The sequence below is a fragment of the Panulirus ornatus genome, chromosome 64 (assembly GCF_036320965.1).
Source record: "Panulirus ornatus isolate Po-2019 chromosome 64, ASM3632096v1, whole genome shotgun sequence".
Taxonomy (NCBI): domain Eukaryota; kingdom Metazoa; phylum Arthropoda; class Malacostraca; order Decapoda; family Palinuridae; genus Panulirus; species Panulirus ornatus.
The window spans coordinates 18,557,519-18,574,551 of NC_092287.1; the positions used below are offsets into that span (position 1 = coordinate 18,557,519).

Here is a 17,033-nt window from a genome sequence, read left to right on the forward strand (position 1 = left end):
ATGATAAAAGCTTTTCTGTTAGTGTGAAAAAAATGATGTAGATATATAATTAATGTATTGTTTATTTACACTATACTCATTTGTATGTTTGGTCAGTATGATTTAATATATAATGTTATAGAATATATTCTGTATGCAGTATACAGTTTCAAATTTTGTGCAGTACCAGCACAGTATATGAAAAAGGCTTCCTATAGTGGCACTGTGCTGTCATACAATACTTATTTTAAAACATCTTAGAACAAATTTTGGTGGATCTGAGGTCATCAATTTAGAACATGACCCCAAACCTGTGGACATGCCAGCTGTGCCCTGCCCCACACAGAATGTTGCATCACAGACAGTCGTAGGTAACAGAATGTTCATTGTTAACTATGCTGTCTTTTTTTCTATCAGGCATTAAATTAGATGTTGACATGTTAAGCAAAAGGCAGCAAAGTGAATACCATAAGTGTCCTTTGGGACTCTTTAGTTACATATCAAGTTTAATCTGAGGATTTAATTAAAAAACTGTCCATCTGATTATTTAGATTGTTGTGGCACTGTAATACTCTGGTTCCCTTTACTTCTTTTCACCCACTTAAACATTCAGATTATGTAGTAGAATAGTAAAATTCTTTACTTTCAAATCCTCAGTTCAGGAGATGGTAAGCATTGAACATGCTGTATTGAGTCACCTCCTCTAGCTTCACCCACAACCATATCATAAAATCCCCTCAGGAAACCCTTTTCTTTGTCAAAAAGTTGCAATAAAAAAGTCCAATCTGATCTTACTAACCCTATTCAGTATAGTACAGTACAATGCACAATCAAATTTCATGTTTTCACCTTATAGTATATTCTAGTACACTCTCAGAATTCAAGCAATGACTATGTATTCATATATCTACTATTGTATTTAATGTTCCATGAAAGATTATCATATCAGATATTGATTATATATTTATAAGATTTGTTGTATTATAGTTTTCTTTGAGTATTTTTACACAACTGTTCATCATAGCATAATCAGAAATGTTTTGTAGGTCATAGGTATTTGATATCATTAGATTACTCATCATATACATATGTTAATCTTATTACAACTGCCAACACTAATATTTGAATTTTTCCATGAGCAGATGTCAACAGAGAAGTGTCAGACAGTAAGAAAAGATCTTTTAAAGTACTACATAAGTATAGAACAAGGATCAGTGGATTACTGAAGAGAGTTAATGCATTGAAAAATGTCTCAGTCAAGATGTAACCAGAAGTGGACCTTACCAGCTTGCATAATTTCAGATGCATCTAAATATCTCAAGGGTTTTTTTATTAGAATTTTTCAGAATACAATTAAAGTTGTCAACTGTCTAGAAGAAAGTTAGATGCTATTCAAATGACATGAGAAGCTTTTCACTTGGCCCTTATTTTAGTAGCACCAGGGCATATAATTTACTTGCTAAAATTTTTGCTCCTCAAAAAATATGCACAATACACTACTATGTTAGTTATGTAAGGTTTAGTTCTGTGTGGGATCAGTCAATATTTGATTTTTTTTTAGAAAAGAAAGCCAAAGACTTAGAAACAAAGGACAAGATATATGGGGTGGTGATTGATGCCATTTCAATAAAATCTGGTGTATGTTATAATAGAAGTAAAGTCTGAAGGAATGGGATAGTATTGGACTTAAGAGAAATATGCTCAATATGTTATGCTGTTCATAGTGAAAGGTTTGTGCAGGAAGTACAAGTAAACATTGGAGTATTTCCTTTAAACAGGTCCATAAGATAACATATCTTACAAATAAATGGTAACAGATTGCTTAAATAAAATCAGACAGGATTATTGTCCAAGTGTGTTGTATGTGACCAGGATGTAACAAACCAAGCAGTCTAAATAGACTTAGCATATCTAGCTCTTCCCCATTTATCGTGAATGAAGATGATAGACTTCATTTCTTTAATGTTACCCCTCATATGATTAAAAGTGTTAAAAATAATGTTTTAACGTTTGATATATAATGGCAATATGATAAAATGGAAATATGTAGAACAGTTTTATCAAGCTGATAAGAAACTTTCAATACATCTTGCATCTAAATTGTCAGACCATCATATCTGCTGCAGTACATTAAATAAGATGTGTGTAAGCTTGGCAACACAGACCTTAAGCAGAAGTGTAGCTGCAATCATTACAACTTACTATGCCCTTAAAGAATTCCCAGAAGAAACCATCTACACAGCTAAATCCATCAACAACATGGATTAGTGGTTTGTTGTATTTAATTGTGGTAAAAGAGAATCACTGTAAAGAGAGGAAATGTGGAATTAGTGTAAACAATGATCACTTTACTTTTTTAGTTGAGGAAGTGGAGTTTTCCTTCATGTAAATTTGTAGGATCAAAGGAAAACCCCTCATGTGTTAGTGGATGGCTCCTCAATATATGTACTTGAAAGCTTTTATGGGCTGATGTAAAGGAAAACCTTGATTTTCAGTATGTTTTAACAAACAGAATCAATCAGGATTTCCTTGAGAACTTTTCAGTGTCCTTAGAAATGCAAGTGGGAACAATGCTTCTCCCACAGCTCCAAGTTTTTTTTTAAAGTGCAGTAAAGGCTGTGGTAGAAAAGTAGATCCTGCATAAGTCTATGAGCAGCTATTGCATAGATGATGCCACTCCATTTTTTAATGCAATGAAATTTACAGTTCCATTGCCCAGAGAACTTCCTATTCAACCTATAATCATTATTAACGAAGATAAAATGGCTGGAATAATTGACAATATCTCTGAAATCGAAAGTACTAAATATGCAGCAGCTACACCTGACATTTCAGAGTTTTTTATCAAGTTTTAATCCCTATAAGAAGATGTTTCTTGCGTAGATTATGATAATTCTGAATATTTTGCTGATATTAAAACATATGAGGAGGATGTTTCAAAGATAATGTTAATTTGAAATTGTCCCATGTAGGCGTATTGGAAAATGGATTGACATATGTGGCAGGGTATGTTTGTCAAAATGTTTTGAAATATCATGATTGTGTATAATGCAAAGAGTAGTTGACAGGAAAGAGGCATAGATGCTGTAGCTTATGACATATATTTCAAAGAAAAAGACTGGACAGAAAAAGTCATTGTTTTATCCGGATATGAATATCATCAATGTAACAAAATTTAACATACTTTCATAGCAAATGTTAAAAGAGTTAATTGGTAAAAAGTTGTAATATCAAAGTTAAATGCTATAACTTTGTGAAGGTATATTTGAAAAGCTTATTGATATATATCTATCGATGCGCCTACACTATCATGCAAAGTTCCTAAGGAAATAAGAGGAAAAAGAAAAGCACCATCTTCACATTTTGTTGCTAAGAAAAGCAAAAAATATCATCCTGTCCCATGTGGAGCTTTTCTTCTTCTGTTATAGGTTTCTATTGTCAAAAAAAAAAAAAAAGTAGTGACCAGGTTAATGGTATGTACACTATGCATTTGTCTTAAGGTTAGATACAAAATTTTGCATGCACTGTATATGCATTTCATTTTTTTATTTGTTTTCTAAATGTTTGATGTGTTTTTGTTTTCTCCCTAACATGTTAATCAATTGTATATTTGGCTTTCAAGAATTCCTATTATCTTGATTTTTTGTTTGTTTCATCACTTTTTTCTTATGTTTATTGGAAAATGCTTATTTCATTTCTTTATGTTATTCTGTATTTTCATTCCTAGTTATGATTATCCAAATTTTGTATGTGTATTTCTTGTCTTGAATTTTCCATTGTCTTTGGACGTGAAGTGCCTTATATCATACCTTCAATAATAAAACTACAATGTATTGACTTGTCTCAATTATTCCTTTAAAAAAAAAATGTAATCTAGAAAAATATGTAACAATAAGATAGAGCATTAATGTTCACGAAATTGGAAATGAATAACAAAAATCATTGCTTTACCTGATAATGCAAATCTTTGACTTCGATGATAATGAAAAAATTCTATTAACAGAGAGTGAATAATGAAGATTAATCTTATTTCTTATCAGTAAATGAAATATGTATAAGTTCATATTTCAACTACATGACAGCGTTTAAGTTCAACTTCTGGAAATTTACGAATCATTTTCTAAATGATATGATTTTGTCAAGCAAAGATATTGAAAAATGAATTACATACCTCAACATAATGGTAATGACAGTTTTTAACTATTTGGCAGCTATCCGTAACATATGGAAGTATCTGGCATTATTTCTCTAAAACTTTTTTTGGAAACTAACTAGATGGCGCCACATATTCCCATCACTTTTTTTTTTTTTTTTACTTAAGGGTATGTACCCTCTATCCTATCTTTGTTATATAGTCTTTGGTTGGACTCCCATGAATGAGAAATGAAACAAAAGTGTCCATTCCTCCCCCACCTATTCTTTCTGTCCTCCCTCGGTTATTGCTATCATGTATTTCATATTAGATATCATGTTTAAATCAATTCATTAATGGTCGCCGGACTCGTAATACGTTGACTTCTCTGCAACAACTGTATTTAGTTTAATGATAATTTAACCGATATTAGCAAGCATATCTAGCACCCGAACAACTCAAGAAGTGCTAATGTTTCTCCTAAACAATGTATTCGTACATGCCACTTTTGTGGCATGGCCACTTTTCTAAACTCTTCATCAATAATTTGGCGAATTTGTGTTCGCCCCATCCCCCTCCCATGACCACATTGTGATCACGTGCTTGGGTATACCTTGCCATTATGTTTATATTGGCTAAGAGAAATCAGCTACGTGGTAGGTCAAATGAACTTTTCATGGGTTTTGTATTTTCACAGGTGGATAACCTACATTTACTATAACCCAATAGCTACATTCTATGGAATATATAGTACATTGATTAAAGCTATCTATTACAATGCCATCATAAATCTAAGCAACAGATAGGCAAAGCTTCAAACCGTATAATATAACATCCCCAAAGAATGTGATAAATGTCATAAATGTTATGGTTACCCCTATTAAGAGATCTGTTTTCTATAACGAGAACAAAATTCATTTTCTATGATCAAAACTTTTAGTTAGTGTTACAAACATTAGATGGCAGTGTACGTACACTGCCTACACGTGTACACAGAAAATAATGGTTATGATGAAAGTTACGTTTCTTTATCGTCTTTCTCTTCGAAGAAACTTGTGGTCTTCATCAGTCAAAACAAGTCACTCAACCTGACAAGTTGTTCACCAGACGTCTGTGTGGGAAATGTGCTTGAATTTTTAAGCAAGCGTTAACTACTTCTCCCTCCAGCATATCTTTTGATACAATAATGGTAGGTTCTCATATTTGCTGTGTTATTTCGGGCTGGTTTGTAAATGGTGGTATAGTTGCCATTTACAGTTGTTAAGTGCCCGTATTGCCTCGTTTAGTAAGTCTTGATAATATAGCATGTAAGAAAACCCAGATATTAGGAGGTTCTGTGTTTGATTGTGAGGATGATAAAGCCAAAGAATTATATACAATAAAAAGTGCAACTGGAGTATTGGCCAATGCGTAAGTATACATCAGCCATTGGTCAATGGTCATTGTGTTTATTTCATGATAATTTTTGGAAAAGTTGTGGTTGAAGTTCCACTTCAAGGACACCGCAGAAATTAATGAAGAATGTGAAAGAAATGCCAATGAATGGACTCCTTATACTCAGGGTAGCATTATTTGCTGTATTATTATTTTATAATACAATAAATATGCTGTGGGTGGGGGGTTTGATGGTAAGGGAAAATGTTGGGTTAAAAGTTAGTGAAACGGTTCGGGGAGCTCAGTATAACTTGGGAAAATTTTAATTTAGTTCCCCTTGTAACCTGAATGACCTAGTATCTCATGTCGTGTGACAAGCATGTGGTCGTTAATAATGGTGGTTGTGGTAGGAAATTTGCCTAAAGACTGCTGTTTGTGCCGAGTATTTCTTCCCCCTGTTTGCGACCAGTACAGTGGCAGGAAGATGAAGATTGATGTTTGTCAAGGACGGGATTGAAAATCGAGGAACATCTCGACCTTTAGGTTTGTTAAGTGTGTGTGGTTTCATACTGTTGATTGGATCGCCAGTACGACCTTCCAGAATTTTTGGGATATTTAGTTCTGGGCTTTGAGAGAGGAAGCCTATGCAGGTCCTTTGATGGCTTCTTAAGGGATTTATTGATAGTGGATTAGCTCTTGCCTTGTAATCCATATGTAGTGGTTGTATTGACTGCCGTCAGTTTGCTTCATTCTCCAGTAATATGCTGGGAGATTTTTTTCTAAATTATTTTATATAAATTGCTGTAATCATGCCCACTGGTTTGCCCTGTCTGGAGTTCATCTGTGATCTTGAGTTCTTTAGCTGTCACATTTTAGTGGCTGCATCTTCAGTATCACAAAACTTGATCTTTCAACAGGTCTTCAAGTTACCTGAAGTCCACCAATCATTTTTGTCATTATGCTTTGTACATTTTCACTGATGTTTATTTCATACCAGTTTTAAGGGCACCAGGTCTGCCCATGGTATTCCAGTAATGGTGGAAGTCGTAAAGATTTTTAAAGGCTGATAATATTAGCTCCGCTCTTATCCTCAAAAGTTTTCCTGATACAGCCCAGGACAATTATATGCACTGTGAAGACCAGGTCTCCTTGATTCAAGTCACTCTTGCTGTCAGCATTAGCAATTATTTCACCATCCATTTTCCTATATTTCTAGTATTGCCATGTTTTAACATAGATGCTTGCACTTATCCACATTTAAGGTTGTCTTATGATCGCTAATGATGTTTTGTGAGATATTGCTGCATAAAATTTATATCTGTTGATGTATCTGCCTTTTGAAACTTTAATGTCTTTTGTAAACTTTAGTGTTTGTGCCACAATACCATTATGTATACTGTTGATTTACATTGGAAACAGGGTTGGTCCCAGGACAGAACCTTGTGTTATGCCACTTTTCACATTCATCCAATCTGATGTATTTATTACCTGTTAGTACTAACCTCTTGATCTCTGTAAACCTCCCCCTTACCCAGCTTGAGACTTTGGAAGTAGGTATGTTAGGCAAGATCTTCCCAGATTGTCATTGCTAATTATTTCTTAAATTATCTTATGATCTTGAGAGTGTTTCAGCCTGGCATCCCTGACTGGATATTCCATGATTTTAGAAACTTGGTCAGACAAATTGTACTCTAGTTATTTCTCAAGTTTCTATATATTTTTCTATTTCCCCACTTCCTTCATAACCATAAATTTCCCCTCCCACGTATTATTCCTAAAGTAAAGCTCCAAATCATGATTATCTGGTCTAAATCACTTCTACCAAAAATAGTTAATTTTATGAATTTTTTGTCAAAGTCTGTTTCAGCTCCTCATGGCTTTGAGCTTTGGATGTTGAGTGTTGTTGTTTTGCAGTGCGGCTCTATTGTTTCGGGATTGTAATAACAGCAGGTTAAAAGTCCATTTTTGAACTGCATTGGAGGGAGCTTTAGAAAAGGCTACAGTATTTGTTTTAAGTATCTTGTGTAGTATGTGATTACAGAAATATTTGCAGATCACAATATAAACAAAGGCGGTGAGGGTTTATACTGAAAAATATGGTTGATATTAAAGTAGCTCATTTATTCTTAATTTAATAATGTATGATAACCTCATTGTAAGTAATCAATAATGTATAAAGACCTTGCTTAGTAGTCAATACTAGAGTAAGAATATTTCAATATTATATTCTTTTCTTGCTAGGGAGCAGATGGTTTTTATAGGTTTTGTATTTTCGTAAGTGTATTACCTACTTGAACAGGACAGTTTCCTGGGTATACTAATGCAGCATTATATGATCTTGTGCAGTGTAATGTAATACTCCCAAGTATTTTTGTAATCGAACTAAATAAGACCTAAAACTTTAGAAGTTATTTCTTTCAGCTAGTTCAGTGCAGAACTAATGCATATGCTTTTACCAGCATTTGTCAATCTATATATTTATATCACTGACGGTTGTTTCCTTATGGCACTCCATCAAGGGGGTTTACAGTTGTGGCCCATGAATTTGAACATGATATAAACAAACATTAAGTAAGGCATGAGGGAAATTGTGTTTATTTAATGGAAGAGTAGGTAATTCTTTTCAGAAAAAAAACTCCTAGTTGAAGCTGTAGTAGATATATACCAACATTGAATTTGTATGTGGAGGGCGAGATTTAGATTTGTAAAGGTTTTCAGAAACTAGGAAATGATATGGGTGAGAAGAGGGCTCTATAATGAATACAGAGAGAGAATGATTGTAAAATTGAAAAAGATGAGAGTAAACTAGTGGAGCTGGAGAGGAATGGGATATATTTAGGGAAGCATTACTGGTATGTGAGAAAAATGTATGGAGTATGGAAGGCTAGGGTTAGGTGAGTAATGATAGTGATTATACATATTAGGTTGAGAAAAAATGTAAGAATGCATCTATAGTTTTATATTGTAAGTCGTTAGCAAAATAAGGATCATTTTATCGAAAAATTGGTTTAAGGAAAGCTAGTACAATTTTTCTATATATTGATGGATAGTTGTACTGTAAAATGAGTAAACATAACCCTTGAATAGCCAAAAAAGTTCTGAACTGGAAATTTTTTGAAAGTTGTAACTTTGATTAAGCCAAGTAAATTTACAAAACTTGGAAAATGGAAAAATGTGTGCTCATATCTGAATTTTTTCCCATAGAGCTCCAACACACATTATATTTATGAGATACATTAAACATTACCTTGGTGAACTGAAGAATCTTGGTTTAGGGATGGAGGTTTTCTTTAGTTGATATGAAATTGCTAACATTAAAACCTTACTTTACTGAAGCATACGAGCTCACATTATTTGAAATGTTTCACTGAGCACTACTTACAGTTAATTCCCATTCTAATGGACTTCACTGTATTGAAATTTACCTTCTAACCCTCCTTTGGGATCCTGCCAGTCTAAGGCCAAAGCTGCAGTTAAACCTGAATGTGTAGATGGAAAATTAACTGCTCAGTTTTAATTGTACTGACCAAAATGTTGGCGTGTACAGTTAAGACTGTGTGCTTAATTTTGTCATGTTCATATTTAACAGTTTTGGCTTGCACAAGTAAAAGTAAGTAAAAATCTTAGCATAAGTAGCAGCAGTAAGTTTGAGACCTAACAGAAATTTTCAAGAAAGTTTGTTAATCACAAATTTAGTTCAGTAACCTAATTATCCATCAGACTAGGTTTAGGATATAATGGAATAGTCTGTTAATTCCTGACCTTAGTCCAGGATGATGGATGTCAGGAGGGCATGTGATAGCCAGTTGTATACCACCTCTGCTCTTTTTCTTTATTTGGCTATCATAAAATGTTTTAAGTGCACACACATTTACAACAGTATAATGGTACAATGCTGTTTTTTGTACCTTTACTCCTACAAAATGATTTAAATCATGACCTTGGGGAGAATAGCTTGCATCTCATGAACGCCTCATTTCTGACCACTGGGGAATTAAAATGACTCAGGGTGTTCCTGGAGAAATTTCCTTATGATTGAGTAGTCTTTAATATTTACTGAACAGATCCAGCCTTGTGGGATGACTAATAAGAAAAGATGTCATCAGAGGAATTAGATAAGTTTCCATTACAGTTGTTAAAATTTCACTTATCTATATTTTGGGAAAAGTTTTGGGTGCAATGGAATTCAGCTTCCAATGGACCACCCTTTCCCTAGCGAGTCTGCTGAGATGGGGCTTACTGTATCTTCAAAATTGAGGGATGTGTTTGTAGAGCGAGCTGTCTCACCATTGTCTTTATACACTGCATAGTTGCATATTTTTAAATGTAATTGTGAATAGCATTCAATTTTTCTTTGGTGGTCACCAATGCTATTTTATAAATAACAAACTGAGGTGCAGGAGAGCATTTGGGTACTACAGCTTTTTGTACATAAATGTGTTTGTATGGTAATCTGATTTGAAAAATATTTAGGATATTTTCAGAAATCCCAAAGAGTAGATTGTCTTCTTGTAAAGTGACCAACTTAAGACTGCTTTTATAATATTTAGAGATATGATATTTTGATTCCACTTCTTTTCCTAGCAGTTGTAAAGATGCGTAATCATCAGTTGCCTTTATATTTCATAAAAGGTTATTGAAAGGAGTTGAGACTTACTGTACCCTCGAACAAATCTTAACATTGCAACAATGTGGCATTTTATTATGCGCTCGTCCAATGAAAGAGCAATAAGAAAGATTTAACTTTTCATTCACCACTGTACTTCAGTACATACTTGAAAGTATTAATGGGATTATTAGTTTGAACATACTTTAGATTTCATATAAATATATGCTGTGTATCTTTTCTTTCTGCCTCACCTGCATATGGACTGCTACCATTCTTTACACAATCGTGAAATCTTTTCATGTCACGCACAACACTTAAAACTTAGCTCACACAACTTGTTTTTCATAACTCTAGATTTTTCTTTTGTGAATGCCATGCCCTGCCTTTTAGTGAGATGGTAGGAGCAATAGATAGAAGAAGTAGGTAGGAATATTACACAGGAACATTAAGTTGAAGCAGTAGGTAGGAACATTAGCTTGGAGCATTAGTTAGAAGTAGAAGGAACATTTGTTGGGAGCGTTAGGTAGAAGTAGTAGGTAGAAACATTAGTTGGGGCATTAGGTAGAAGTAGTAGGTTAGAACATTAGGTAGTTCATTAGGTAATAGCTGGTGGTGGAAATATTAGGTAGGAGCCTCTGAAAACACGGTGATAGAGTTGCCCTCTGCTAGTGGCCTGTTGAAGGTGAGGCAGTAAAGACTAAGATGCAGCACAGGAGTTCACCCATTATGGAGACTTTTTTTGCAGTGGCCACCCCCTCAAGAGAGTTCCCAAAGGTAAATTCAGAGATAAATGGTGTATCTTCCTGTCACTACTCTCGTGTGCAATTAGGTTTTTGTAGAGTATATTAGAATACTGCCGTGGCAGTATTGTAACCAGTGAGGTAGGAGGTACAGCTACTGTGGAAAGTGTAAAAGAAGCTTGAAATTGGGAAAAGTCTTTCCCCACCTTCTTGTAGTGACCCTGTTATTACACCCCTTAGGGATGGAAGTAAAGGGGGAGGCATTGCCCAACTACATCAGGGCAACACTTTTAAATTTAGAAACACCTAAGGTGTGCTGTCATTAAGGTTTTTGTACAAATTTGGCACAGAATGTGAATGGGATGACTGGTGAGAATAAAAGGAGGGAGCTTGTGGAGAGGTTTAAAAGTTTTAGTGAATGTGAAGACTGTACAAGGTAGGGATGAGATGAAGCTTTTCTGGAGAAATTTGAATGACAATAAATGATTTTGAGACTGAATGCAGAGGGGTTGTATTGGGTGATATGAATGTGAAAATGATAAATGATTTTGAGAATGAGTGCAAAGTGGTCTTATTGGATGATATGAAAGTGAAAATGGGATGTGATGAAATTGGTGAGATATTTGGTAAATGGGGAGTGCCTGGAATAAATGAGAATGGAAGTTATCCTGCTTTTTTTGTACAGAGAGGGGTTTATTCCTTGCAAGCACCTTTTTTAGCACAAGATGATCCGCAGATATGCATGGATGAGGAATGTTGGAAGAGAAGAACAAAAGGCTTTGATTAATATGTGGCAGTGGATGAAAGATCAAGAAAGCTGCTAAATACTGAGTCGTGAAAGAATTCTTTGGAGACTGACCATTTTGCGGTTCTTGTGGAGATGAAGATCGGGGAAAAGTGGAGGTATGGCGTAAGGAAGAATGGACAGGTAAAAGTATTGGGAAGCGAGAAGATGAATTGGGAAAAAAGTGCAGGGAGGAGTATTACAGAAAGGTAACTGAAAGTTTAGTTGGAAGTGTTTACCTGAGAATTACATGAGAAACAGACACCAGGAGGCCTGATTGGCCCACGACTGGGTTGTCTGAAAAAAGATGATTTAACTTCACAAAAAGAAATGTAATTCCACTCTGAACTCTTTTTAAGCTGTCACTGACTCCCTGCTGCTGCACATTAGCCTTCTAGTGTCCCTGTTATTGCTGTCATATATACGTTTATTTTTAGCATTTTTCGCTAAGTATACCTGACTGTATAAAATATTTGTCTAAACTTTTGAAGGTATTTATAGTTTTAGCATTTACTAGGTTTGACAGTAACTAATTCCAGTGCTCAACACACTGCACGAAAAGAAGCTTTTTCCCATGTCCATACCTCATCTTTTAATTCCAAGTTTAATTCCATTTGTCCCATTAACCATATTTTCTTGTATTTTGAAAAGATGCTTTTGGTTTACTTTATCAAACTTGTTCAGAATTTTGAACAATTGGATTGTCACCGCGAATTGTACGTTTTTTACAGGAGAAGAGATCCAATCATTTTAACCTCTCTTTGTTTGCCAGATTTCTAAGTGTTAGGATAAATTTTGTCGCATGTCTTTTGTACGTGCTCAAATTTTTCCTAGTCTTTTTTATAGTTTGGGGACCAGAACTAGATTGAATATTCAAGGTGTGGTCTTATTAGAGAAATATAAAGCGTGAGAATTGTTTCTGGTGTCTTATAATCTATGTTCCAGGCTATTAAACCTAACATTTGTTTACTTTTTTTTTACTTGGTGCTTGACACTGTTTAGTGTATTTCAAATTGTTGCTAATGACAGCTCCAAAGTCCTTTTCTTCATTTACTTTAGTTAGAGAGTTTCTGAATAGTTTATAGTCATGATGTAAATTCTTGTCTCCAAAGTGCGTAACTTTACACTTGTGTACATCAAAAGTTTGTTGTCATGATAAACATTCTTGTCTCCAGAGTGCATAACTTTACAATTGTGTACATTAAACTTCATTTGCCATCTCTCTGATCACTCTGCTAGTATGTTAAGATTTCATTGAATCATTTGGCAGTCCTGGCTGTTTACAGCTCTACCTCCAAGTTAAGTATCATCAGCAGATTTGGAGATCTTAGATGTGAGACCAAGTTCTAGGACTGACCCCTGTGGCACACCACTCGTTACGTCTAGCCAATCTGAGGCTTTGCCATTTAATACTACATGCTGCTTTCTTCTGGTAAGCCTTTCTCTGATCCATATACAGATTTCTTTACCAATTCCATGTGCATTGAGTTATGTAAAGTCTCTTTTGAGGTACTTTATGGAAAGCCTTATGAAAATATAAGATATATTACATCAGATGGTAATTTTTCATCCCAATTCTGATAAGAAACATTAAAAAATTCCAGAAGGTTCGTTAGGCAGGATCTTCTGTAGTGGAAACCTTGTTGGTTGTCTGATATAATTTTGTGTTCTTTCAGAAATGACAATTTTATCTTGTATTATTTTTTCCATCATTTTATCTAACACTGACATAAGGCTAATTGGGTGGTAGTTCAAAGCACACTTTTTGTCTCCTTTTTTTTATATATAGGAGTAACATTTGCTAGTTTTCTGTCAGTTGGCACCTAATCATCTGATAGAGATTTATTGAATATTTTCATGGAGTATATCGGCCATCTCCTGACCTTTAAAAAATCTTAGAGCTAAGTTATCTGGGCTGTTGGATTTGTTAGGATTTAATTGGTCCAGGTATTTAAGTACTTCAGAGCTCTTTATTTCTCTAACCTTCAACTCCTCTTCATCATATCCTTGAAATATTATCATTGGTTGTGGTATTAAAGATGTTTCTTCAATTGTGAATACGGAGTTAAAAGTATGATTAAGTATGGTGGCCATTTCCTTATCGTCAGTAGTTAGTGTATCACGTTCATTTTGTAATGGTCCAATTCCTTCTTTTACTGTCTTCTTTTGTTCATATTTTTGAAGAATTCCTAGGATTATTCTTAACTCTGAAGGATGTCCTTTTTTCTTTGTCGCATTTACTCTTGTCTTATGACCTCCTTGCACTCTGTGGATTTTGATTCCTGGTGATTTTCAGTGGTTCCCATTTATTTGAATGTCTTGTATGATTTCTTCTTTTGGCAAATTATTCTTTTATTATCCAATTCATCCATGATTGTTTTGAAATATTGCAAGTTCTCTTTGTAATTCGTGGAATGTTGATTTTCAATCTTGAGTAGTGTATTTTTGAAAATTATTCCACATTTCCTCTACTCTGTAAACATCAAGAAGTTTTGTCCAATTGATACTGCGAATTTCTTCTCTGTGTTCAAAATTTGCTTGCCTGTAATCTGGGATCAAGACTGTCATTTATTTCATAATCTAAATTTATGTAATCAAACTGATCACTGTTTGACAAACTCTCATTTACTTTGCAAGAGTTGATTAAGTTTTGTGTCACTGGTTAGGCTAAGATCAAGAATGTTTTTATCTCTAGTTGGTTTTTTTAAGTTATAGAAAAGCGTCTTCTATTAGTTCCAATAGTCTCGTTCCCTCGCAGTTACCTGTTAATGTGTTCCAGTTTATGTTTGGAATGTCGAAGGCTCCTATTATGAAAACTTCTTTATTGTTTATTATAGTATTGATTTCATTGAATAGTTTATCTTTTTGCTTAGGATTTCTGTATATAACGCAGAGACATGGTAGACTTTTGAACTTATTGATAATGTCAATATAAAGTCGTGTGTCTACTTTGCTTATAGCACTTACATTATCAACAGAGATTAAAACTCCACCACCTACCCTGTACAAGCGATCTTTCATAAATAGGTTGTATCCGGGTATTGCTTACTCGGCGATTGGGTGTTTATTACCAGAGTTTACCCACATTTCTGATATTCTGTTTATCCCCAGCATTCTACTGAGGGTATAGGAATCAACTGCACACCGTGACAGCAATCCCGATATTATAAGCTTTCTATGACTTTCCTTGAAATTTTTAATAAGTTCCCTACACCTTTCTGCTATTTTTTTCCATCTCCCATTAACTGCATCATTTGTCCCCACCTGAATGACAGAAATCACATCCTGGGGATTGTTTGAGACACTATCATCGAACTTATCCAGGATGTATTTTATCGTAGCAGATCTAGGTAATTTTTTGGCACCTGCATAACACAAGTTCTTCCTGTTTCTACCCTGTCATCGAACTTATCCAGGATGTATTTTATCGTAGCAGATCTAGGTAATTTTTTAGCACCTGCATAACACAAGTTCTTCCTGTTTCTACCCTTTGCACAGAACTCCTGTGCAGTGAATGTGGGGATGCTGTCATGTGTGAATGAGATGTTTAAAATGTTTAGAGAAATACCATTTTAGTTTGTAGGATTAGTAATTCGATACAAGGTAGAGATATAGGAATGAATAGGGTAATGCATGGTGGACTGAAGAGATGCGATTAGAAATGCTTTGGAAGAGAAGAAAAGCATACGGTTGATTGCTCGACAGGAATTTACCAGTGGAAGTTCAGCAAGAGAGGGAAGAATACTATGTAAGCGGACTGTTAAGAAGCTGATAGAGGAAAGCAAAGTAGAGGAAGATTTTGGAAGGAAGTTAAAGAAAAGTTTCGGGATAATAGGAAACTATACTGGAAGGAGGTGGAACAGGAAAGAGGTGGATGTAAGCATGGAAATGGTAATGTTTGATGTAAGGAAGGGGAGTTGCTGAATCAAAAAGAGAAAGTAAAAGGAAGACGGAAAGAGTATTTTGAAGAACTGATAAATGTGCGAGAAGGGTAGGCAGCAATTGCTACATGCATGGGTATGGAGGAAGAAGTTACAAGTGCAATGGCTTATTTCAAGAGGGGAGATGAGAAGGGCAATAATGAGGCTGAAGATAGGAAAAGCACCTGGAGTGGATAGAATTACTGCTGAAATGCAAAGTATGGAGGATAAATTGTGATAGTGGGTGCATGTGATATGTAATTTAGCATGGAAACAGAAGGTTGTACCTGAGGTTTGGGTGAAAGCTGTTATTGTTCCTTTATTCAAAGGAAAGGGTGCTAAGGATGTATGTAGCAGTATTCAAATGAAAGGGTGCTAAGGATGTATATAGCAGGAAAAGTGTACGCATGAACATTAATTGATAGTGATGGAATTGACTGAATTCAGAATAAGTGAAAAGCAAGGTGGTTTTAGGAATGTGTGGATCAGATTTTTGTGGAAAGATAAGAAGTTGTATGTGTCTTCTGTGGATCTGGAGAAGAGTACAACATAATTGAGTGGAATGGTTTATGGGATGTGTTAAAGATATATGGTATAGGGGAGCAACTGTTGGATGGTGTGAAAGTCTTTTATAGACGAGCAAATGTGTATATAAGAGTGGATGGAGATTTGAGCGAAAGGTTTGGGATACATGTATGTGTAAGGCAGGGCTGTGTGATGTCAACTGACTGTTATATTTCTCTCTTGTGTCTCCCCTGATTATGTGATTATTCCACGAAAGTGCACCTGGGAACTTATCGTGTTTCATTTTCCCCGTAGACTCTTAGGAAAATATATACATATTGTTAGAAGCAGTGAAAAGTTTTTATCGAGGATGTAAGGCATGTGTACGTGTAGGAAGAGAGGAAAGTGATTGGTTCTCAGTGAATGTAGGTTTGCGGCAGGGGTGTGTGATGTCTCCATGGTTGTTTAATTTGTTTATGGATGGGGTTGTTAGGGAGGTGAATGCAAGAGTTTTGGAAAGAGGGGCTAGTATGAAGTCTGTTGGGGATGAGAGAGCTTGGGAAGTGAGTCAGTTGTTGTTTGCTGATGATACAGCACTGGTGGCTGATTCATGTGAGAAACTGCAGAAGCTGGTGACTGAGTTTGGTAAAGTGTGTGAAAGAAGAAAGTTAAGAGTAGATGTGAATAAGAGCAAGGTTATTGGGTACAGTAGGGTTGAGGGTCAAGTCAATTGGGAGGTAAGTTTGAATGGAGAAAAATTGGAGGAAGTAAAGTGTTTTAGATATCTGGGAGTGGATGTGGCAGCGGATGGAACCATGGAAGTGGAAGTGGATCATAGGGTGGGGGAGGGGGCGAAAATCCTGGGAGCCTTGAAGAATGTGTGGAAGTCGAGAACATTATCTCTGAAAGCAAAAATGGGTATGTTTGAAGGAATAGTGGTTCCAACAATGTTGTATGGTTGCGAGGCGTGGGCTATGGATAGAGTTGTGCG

The 17,033-nt window shown here is 35.2% G+C and overlaps 1 protein-coding gene and 1 long non-coding RNA gene across 8 annotated transcripts in view; both read left to right on the forward strand.

Moving 5' to 3' along the window:
• LOC139746129 (uncharacterized) overlaps positions 1-3,811 on the forward strand; it is a 218,941-nt gene extending 215,130 nt beyond the window's left edge. For 4 of the 6 annotated variants that reach the window (XR_011712069.1, XR_011712072.1, XR_011712070.1 and 1 more), the window contains one exon: positions 1,122-3,811. This is a non-coding gene — a long non-coding RNA (uncharacterized lncRNA). Of the gene's footprint in view, positions 1-240; positions 347-1,121 lie in introns of all 6 variants that reach the window. The other 2 variants (XR_011712073.1, XR_011712075.1) reach the window with 1 other exon arrangement.
• Positions 3,812-5,141: 1,330 nt separating this feature from the next.
• The window catches only part of LOC139746155 (uncharacterized), a 69,155-nt gene continuing 57,263 nt past the window's right edge, over positions 5,142-17,033 (forward strand). For both annotated transcript variants that reach the window (XM_071657021.1, XM_071657020.1), the window contains exon 1: positions 5,142-5,300. In XM_071657021.1, coding sequence (XP_071513122.1) covers positions 5,298-5,300 — 3 coding nt within the window. In that variant the 5' untranslated portion in view covers positions 5,142-5,297. The remainder of the gene's footprint in view (positions 5,301-17,033) is intronic.